The 7,800-nt window shown below is 36.9% G+C and overlaps 2 protein-coding genes across 2 annotated transcripts; both read right to left on the reverse strand.

Moving 5' to 3' along the window:
* Positions 1-422: 422 nt before the first annotated feature.
* LOC125197353 (cytochrome P450 716B1-like) lies at positions 423-2,477 on the reverse strand. Its single transcript, XM_048096088.1, has 3 exons — positions 1,977-2,477; positions 1,139-1,574; positions 423-1,077 (listed from the first exon to the last, which is right to left on the reverse strand). The coding sequence occupies exons 1-3, from the start codon at positions 2,475-2,477 to the stop codon at positions 593-595; spliced, it is 1,422 nt and encodes a 473-aa protein (XP_047952045.1). The 3' UTR covers positions 423-592.
* Positions 2,478-5,794: 3,317 nt separating this feature from the next.
* LOC125196810 (cytochrome P450 716B1-like) lies at positions 5,795-7,559 on the reverse strand. The gene is made up of 3 exons (XM_048095441.1): positions 7,055-7,559; positions 6,540-6,975; positions 5,795-6,464 (listed from the first exon to the last, which is right to left on the reverse strand). The coding sequence occupies exons 1-3, from the start codon at positions 7,553-7,555 to the stop codon at positions 5,962-5,964; spliced, it is 1,440 nt and encodes a 479-aa protein (XP_047951398.1). The 5' UTR covers positions 7,556-7,559; the 3' UTR covers positions 5,795-5,961.
* Positions 7,560-7,800: the final 241 nt, after the last annotated feature.

Genomic DNA, 7,800 nt, shown 5'->3' on the forward strand with positions numbered 1-7,800 from the left:
TGAACGCACATCCCTAGGATTCCCTTATCTCTATCGATTGTCTCCGTGTTTTATTCGCATTTAGTTGTTAATTGCTTTTTATTGTTTTCTGTTTCCAAAAGTTTTCAAAAACCTTCTGTTTTCCAGATAGTAATTGAGTTCTAGTAAAGGATAGAAACTTTGTGTTTGTCTTCCTCGTGTTCGATATCTCGGTACTGACCTTTAGCTATACTATATATACTCTGTATACTTGCAGGTTTATTTAGTGCTAATAAAAAGTGCATCAGGCACAGCAGGTGGGTGCTCTTAGTTAAGAGCACCGTCGCGGATGCTCTTAGGCTCTAGGATTTACAATATGATACGAAAATTTAACAAAAGAACAGGTAGAAATAAAATACTACTACTGTTTCCCACGTAAAAGAGTGCAAGTGGCATTAGTAAAATTTTAGACAAATCTCCTTTCATATTTATATAGATTCCCTCCACATAAATGATAAACTCACGTACAAGTATTATTTTTTATTTCATTATCTAATTTAACGAGAAAGTGTGAATTATGCTAGTGGAAAGGGGTTGACAATTACCGTCATTTAGATTATTATTGCATCATGTTTTATAAAGGGTCGGTGATGTGAATATGTATGGGTAGGCCTTGTTTGAAAACCGGCATGGGTTCTCTGCTGACCGTATTATCTTCCAAACAGAGCTTCCAAGTAAAGCGAGTGACCAAGTAATGAATCAACGCCAATGTCTCTATTCTTGCAAATTCGTTGCCTGGGCAAAGCCTCGCACCTCCTCCAAACGGTATGAAGGTATTTGGTGGCATCGCTGCTTGATCTTCGAAACGCGAGGGGTTGAACTTGTACGGATCCGGGTATATGGATCCATCCAAGTGGGTCATGCATCCCGCCCAGAACACCTGCCACCCTTTAGGAATAACGTATCCCCCAATCTCAATATCTCGAACAACTTGCCTAAACCCGAACAGTCCTGGCGGATACATCCTCAACGTCTCTATCGCAAATCTCCATGTGTACTTCATTTTACCAAGATCTTCCCATGCCAGAGGATCACTCCCTCGCGCAATCTCTTTGTGCTCTACAACAACATGCAATTCATCATATTTTGTTCATATACAAAAATATTAAAAGTGTACTACCTTTGAGGAGAAGTTGATAAACATTTGGGTGTTCAACTATGAGTTTGATTAAGTATGTGAGAAGCGTGGAGGTGGTGTCGTGGCCGGCGATCATCGCCACCACGCAGTTGTCCTCGATTTCCTGGTCAGATAAGAGTGGTGAGCCGACGTCATCGCACATGCTCAGCAAGCTGGTGATGAGATCGTGCCCAGCTTCTCCTCTCCCAAGCTTCTCTCTCTTCTCGCGTATCAGTTCCCTTATGATGGCTCCAACTTCCGACCTCGCGCGTATGCTTCTGTTGAAGCGCGTAAAGGGGATATTTGTCGGCACGGACAACAGTCCGTCCATAACTAGTTGGAAGAGATGCACCAGGGTTTGTCTTCTCTCTCCTCTCTCCATTCCAAACAGAAGCGTGCAAATCATATTGAATGTCAGTATCTTCATCAGCGGCATTACCTGCCCAAACACACAAAACTTGGAAATTACTCCCCTCTGTCCCAATTTAAGTACTATAAGATTTAGTTATGGCACGGATTTTAAGAAATTGCTGGAGTGTGTAATAAATGAAGTGATGTAGATGTTGTTGGAGTATGTAGGGATTGAAGTGAGGTAATGAAAAGTGGGACCCTTTTGACTTTTTATGTGTTTAGGATTTTATTTTATTTTTTATTTTTATTAAAGTAATGGCATTTGAGTGTAAATTTCATCAACAATAAGGTTAAATTTTATGTCCAAATATGGTAGATTCTAAATGTGACTCTTAAACTGGAACGGACTTAAATGGCAAGATGTGACTCTTAAACTGGAACGGAGGGAGTATCAATTAATAAGAAATGGAGGCCGGGAGTAGACAAATACCGATATAACATGGTCGTGATGCCAATGCTGAGTGAGATGCAATCTGATCTCATGGTCCATCGTTCCGACATACTGTTTGAGGGCATCTGGCTTCAAGAAGGAGAGGATTGCTCCCCTCAACCGCCGGTGATCTTCGCTGCTCATCTCGAACAAATTCTTCTCGCCGAGCAGCCGCCTCATTGACTCCGGCTGCTTGTTGGAGAGCGTCTGCTCGTTGCTGCTGAATATAAATTTGTTGTAAGCTTGGCCCGTTAGAAACACTGTCCGCTTTCCGAATATGTTCATCTTCGAAACCGGGCCATATTTTCGGGCCCTTTCTTGGAACCACTCATCACTTTTATCAGCTCGCATCGCCTTCTGAAGCTCCAGGGTTTGCCCGATTATCGGAATTCCTAACGATCCCGGTGGGAGCCTTCTCTCACCAATCCTCTTCTTCATCATCACCAAATAAACCACACACACAAACGCCACCACCCACAACATAATCATCGTCGACTCCATCCAAACTTTACTTTCTTTTCTGATTCGTATCAATCTCCAAACTCAACTTAAATAAGCTAACACTTCAAACAAGTATGTTTAAAAAATATTTTCTCGTTAATAAATTGATATTTATGGTTTGCCGTAAATAAATTGATTTTTAGGGTTTGCCATACCCTATAAGTCACCACTAACATAAGTGTATTCTTTAAACTGATATATAGGGTTGCCATACCCTAGAAATCATCGGTAATATAAGTAGATTCATTAAACTGATATATAGGGTTGCCATACCCTAAAAATCACCGCTAATATAACTATATTTCCTAAATTCATGCTCCCTCTGTCCACCATTTATTGTCTCCTTTCTTTTTGCCATGGACTTTAAGAAATATAAAAAAAATGGATTGAAAAGTTAATGGAATATTTATCTCACTTTATTTATCCATTTGTCCTATTAAAAATGAAACGTTTCCCTTTTTTGGTTGTCCATAAACAATAAAACGTTTCCTAAATGGAAACAACACTATCTCTATTTTTTCATCTTACTTCACTCTTTCTTCATTAACTCATAAAGTAACACTACATAAAATCATGTATCTAAATCCAAAAATGTTTCATATTTATTGGGATAGAGGCAGTATTAGTTTTGTAATAAAAAGAATAAAACTATAGAATGAATATAAATTGCAAATTAACATAGAAGGATCATTTAATTAAAAAAACGATAGAATATACTCCCTCCGTCCCATAGAAATAGGCCATTTGGTATCGGCACGGTTTTAATGCATAATTGATAAAGTAAAATAGAAGAAGAAAAGGTAGTTGAAAATGTGTAGTGGATAGTGGGGCCCATTAATAATAAAGTAAAAAGTAAGGAGAAAAAGGTTACCATAAATGAATATGGACTATTTAATTTATATGGGACGGACGAAAAAGGAAATATGTCCTATTTCTATAGGACGAAGAGAGTATAAAATTTACAGATTCTCATAAAGAAGACCATTTAACAAAAATAAATAATATATGATAGAGCGATTAAAATGGCAGATTTATCATAGAAGCATAGGACCATTATATAATGAAAAAAACACAAAGATAGAGTGATTAAAATTTGCAGCGCTACCAATAAAGTTGCACTTCCTCCGTTCAAATTAAAGCGACACAATTTCCTTTTTCTTATGCCTCCCTTCGTACATTTATAGTGCCGTGTGGTTGCTTAAACACAGCACACACATCACTCTTGTAATTTAATACATAAACCCAAGTAAATGTGTTGTATTGATATGTAGACATAGTAGACATAACCGTTTCTTGATGTGGAGGGGGGAAGACCCAAAAGATCACTATGAATGCAATGCATACATACTGAGAGAAAGGGAGTAAGGAAGTCTATGTGCTTTAGAAATACAACATGATTTGCAAAGGGAACTTGAATTCATTGCAGTAAATGGAATGATACAACTGTTCAAAGTTGACTTAACAATGTCAAGAGTTGGATGTCCCTAGCATTTATGCCACAAGGCTACACCAAAATTGGCAGAGACATTGCTTGGAAAACTAGGAACAACAGCAGAGTTAGGAAAGAAGTGAGTACAGTGGGCAAACACTTGTCTTGATTTGAAGCTGATGTGGAGACACGGTCGGTATTTCTTGACTAGGAAACGGTAAAGGTCGTTATCAAGGATGCCCTGGAGCATGATCCTTAACAAAACAAAAGGACCTTGTTATCATTAGTAAACTGTTAGACACTCAGCAGATATATTCTTGGTAATGTTAGGGATATGAAGAAGATTTCTGAGGAGAAATTTTTTATTAGAGGAAGATGAGATAGAATTTAGATAGTACTCCTATGTTTCACCAATATGAGAGATATTCATGCCAAAACCATCACCTAAATACCTAGCTCCTTGCCCAAATCTGTGCACCGGTTTTCACATAGTTGGCATATGATTTTTTCCAGCGCCAAGACTGAAGAGAGAATGCAGATATGCATACCATGGTCAGCAGCTGATTCCTTAACTTGAATCCTTTCGCTAACACCCTTCTCTGCCCAATTCTCTTCTTCATCATCAATATAACCAGAGGCACAAACACCAACACCTACCAGATAATCGTCCTCCACGTCTCTACTCTGTCTTTTTGATTGATGTCAATGTGGAAACTCAATTTAAATATGCTAATTCTAACTCTAAATGGGTTAAATGTTGACTTTGACCAAGCTAGCAATATGTATATTCTATAGGACTCATTAGAAACAATTAATACTAGGAATGCCGTACCTAATAAGAAGACTCGTATTATTCTTTGGCCATGTTTGGTTGCCGGGAAAGTAAAGTTGGCAAGGAAAATGATTCCTAAAAAAATAAATCCTTGGAATATGATTCTTAAAAACTTAACTTTCTTGTGTTTGGAAAATATCAAGATTTTAAATTTCATATTTGATTAAATAATAATAATAATTTTGATATTATAATAAGATCCCTTTAATAAATTATTAATTAAAAAAATTATAATATATTATTATTTTATTTATTATTATAATGATAATTTAAATAATTTAATTAAGATTTTCTTCATTTATTAGTTTATATTATTATAATTATATATAAGCATATTCTTATAATTTGAAATATTTATTGATATTATAATTGAATAAAATTTATAATTTCAAAATTTCATTAAGCTTTGTTAATTAATTAGTTTATAAAATGGTAATAACATTTTATTATTAATAGTATTATGATACATAATTTAAATAAGTATATTAGTAATTAATAATAATAATAAATATTATAATAATAATTATATTTTTATTATTATAGTTATAGTGTAATTTATAGTTATTTATTATAATTAAATTAAGTAGAGTAAGATTCATAATTTTAAATTATTTTTAATTTTTATTTATTTTTTAATAATAATAATAATAATAATAATAGTTTATAAGATTGAACTTATTAAATAATTAAATATATAAGAATCCAAAAACTGAGAAAAAGAATACCTGAGAAAAGTTAGGATTTAGAATCCTTGAAAGTTGTACTAACTTTCCTTGTTCCGGGATTTTGATTACTTTCCTAATTTGATTAACAACCGAAACAAACACATAAATTTAAAATTTAAGGAATCAGATTACTTTCCAGACAGAATCCGTTCAACCAAACATGGCCTTTAGGTATGTTAAGTTAATAGCGTCCATTCATGTCCATATGATATTTGATAGTAGTAGTATTATGTAAAAATGATATAATTGTCCATTAATTTTCTCAACTTTAATTTAATTAGTATGATTAGCATTTGCAGTCGACACCAATACCATATATATACTTCTTCAATTGAGTGACTTAATTGCAAATATGATTATACGAGTTGATTTTGAGAAATTGAGTCACGTACAAGTAATATTTATTATTTCACCTTCATTACTAGCTAGTATATTTATTATTTCACCCTTTAACGAGAAAGTGTGAATTATGCTAGTAAATAAAGGTAACAAACTGCATCATGTTTTATAAGGTTCTCTGTTGTTAATGTGTATGGGTAGTCCTTGTTTGAAAGCCATCATGGGTTCTCTACTGACCGTATTCTCTTCCAAACAGAGCGTCCAAGTGAAGCGAGTGACCAAGTAATGAATCATAGCCAACGTCTCCATTCTTGCAAATTCGTTGCCTGGGCAAAGCCTCGCACCTCCTCCAAACGGTACAAAGGTATACGGTGGCATCGCTGCTTGATCTTCGAAACGGGAGGGGTTGAACTTGTGCGGATCCGGGTATATGGATCCATCCAACTGCGTCATGCATGTTGTCCAGAGCACATGCCATCCTTTAGGAATAACATATCCTCCTATCTCAATATCACGAAGCACTGTCCTAAACACGAATATTATCGGTGGATACATCCTCAGCGCCTCCATCCCAATTCTCCATGTATACTTCATCTTACCAATATCTTCCCAAGTTAGAGGATCACTTGCCCCCTTCTTCCCTCGCACAACCTCTTCGTGCTCTGCAACAACAAGCAATTTATTTTAATTAATGCTTTGCTAATTTCAAGAAACCAATAAAAATACGATTAGTGTACCTTTGAGGAGACGTTGATAAATATTGGGGTGTTCAGATATGAGTTTGACTATGTATGTGAGAAGCGTGGAGGTGGTTTCATGGCCGGCGATCATCGCCAAGGTGCAGTTGTCCTCGATTTCCTGGTCAGACAAGAGCGGGGAGCCGGAGTCATCACACATGGTGAGCAAGCGGGAGATGAGATCGTGTGCAGGTTCTCCTCTGGCGAGTTTCTCCCTCTTCTCGCGCATCAGTGTCCTTATCATGGCTCCAATTTTCGATTTCGCCCGTATGCTTCTGTTGAAGCTCGTAAAGGGGAGATTTATCGGTAAAACAAGCGTTCCCTCTATCAGTTGTTCGAAGAGATGCACTAGGGTTTCCCTTCTCTCTCCTCTCTCTATTCCAAACAGAAGCGTGCAAATCATATTGAACGTCAGTGTCTTCATCAGCGGCATCACCTGCAATTTGGAGGCCGATTTTTAGTTGACATGTTAGATATAAATATTGTTATAAATAGGGAAACGCATACATACATACCGAGATAACATGATCGTGATGCCAATATTGGGCGAGGTGCAACCTGATCTCATTGTCCATCGTCCCCACATACTGTTTGAGGGCTTCTGGCTTCAAGAAGGAAAGGATTGCTCCTCTCATCCGCCGGTGATCTTCACCGATCATCTCGAACAAATTCCTCTCGCCGAGCAGGCGCCGCACCGACGGTGGCTGCTTGTTAGAGAACGTCTGCGCGTCGTTGGTGAATATGAATTTGTTGTATGCTTGGCCCGTTAGTAACACTGTCGGCTTTCCGAATAAGCTCATCTTCGAAACCGGTCCGTATTTTCGGGCCCTTTGTTGGAACCACTCCTCAGCTGTGTCAGCTCGCATCTCCTTAAGAAGCTCCAGGGTTTGCCCGATTAACGGGATTCCTAACGACCCCGGTGGCAGCCTTCTCTTCCCAATCCCCTTCTTCATCATCACCAAATAAACCACAGACACAAACGCCACCACCCACAACATAATCATCGTCGACTCCATCCTAACTTTACTTTATTTCAACCAATGTGGAAACTCAACTTAAATAAGCGAATTCTAAATCTCTGATGGGCTACACTTCAACACAAGTAGTATGTTTAAAAAATGTTTTCTCGTTAATTAATTGATATAGGGTTGCCATACCCTAAAAATCACAGCTAATATAAGTAGATTCTTTAAACTCATTATAGGGTTGCCATACCCTAAAATTCACCGCTAATAAGTACTAGATTCTATTCATAAATGAA

The sequence above is a fragment of the Salvia hispanica genome, chromosome 6, assembly GCF_023119035.1.
Source record: "Salvia hispanica cultivar TCC Black 2014 chromosome 6, UniMelb_Shisp_WGS_1.0, whole genome shotgun sequence".
NCBI lineage: Eukaryota > Viridiplantae > Streptophyta > Magnoliopsida > Lamiales > Lamiaceae > Salvia > Salvia hispanica.

Coding starts and splice junctions, on each gene's coding strand:
- LOC125196810 (XM_048095441.1), bottom strand. CDS start 7,555: ATGGAGTCGACGATGATTATGTTGTGGGTGGTGGCGTTTGTGTCTGTG. Junction 6,976..7,054: donor ATCACGATCATGTTATCTCG/GTATGTATGTAT, acceptor TCCAAATTGCAG/GTGATGCCGCTGATGAAGAC. Junction 6,465..6,539: donor TTATCAACGTCTCCTCAAAG/GTACACTAATCG, acceptor TTGTTGTTGCAG/AGCACGAAGAGGTTGTGCGA.
- LOC125197353 (XM_048096088.1), bottom strand. CDS start 2,477: ATGGAGTCGACGATGATTATGTTGTGGGTGGTGGCGTTTGTGTGTGTG. Junction 1,575..1,976: donor ATCACGACCATGTTATATCG/GTATTTGTCTAC, acceptor GTGTTTGGGCAG/GTAATGCCGCTGATGAAGAT. Junction 1,078..1,138: donor TTATCAACTTCTCCTCAAAG/GTAGTACACTTT, acceptor ATGTTGTTGTAG/AGCACAAAGAGATTGCGCGA.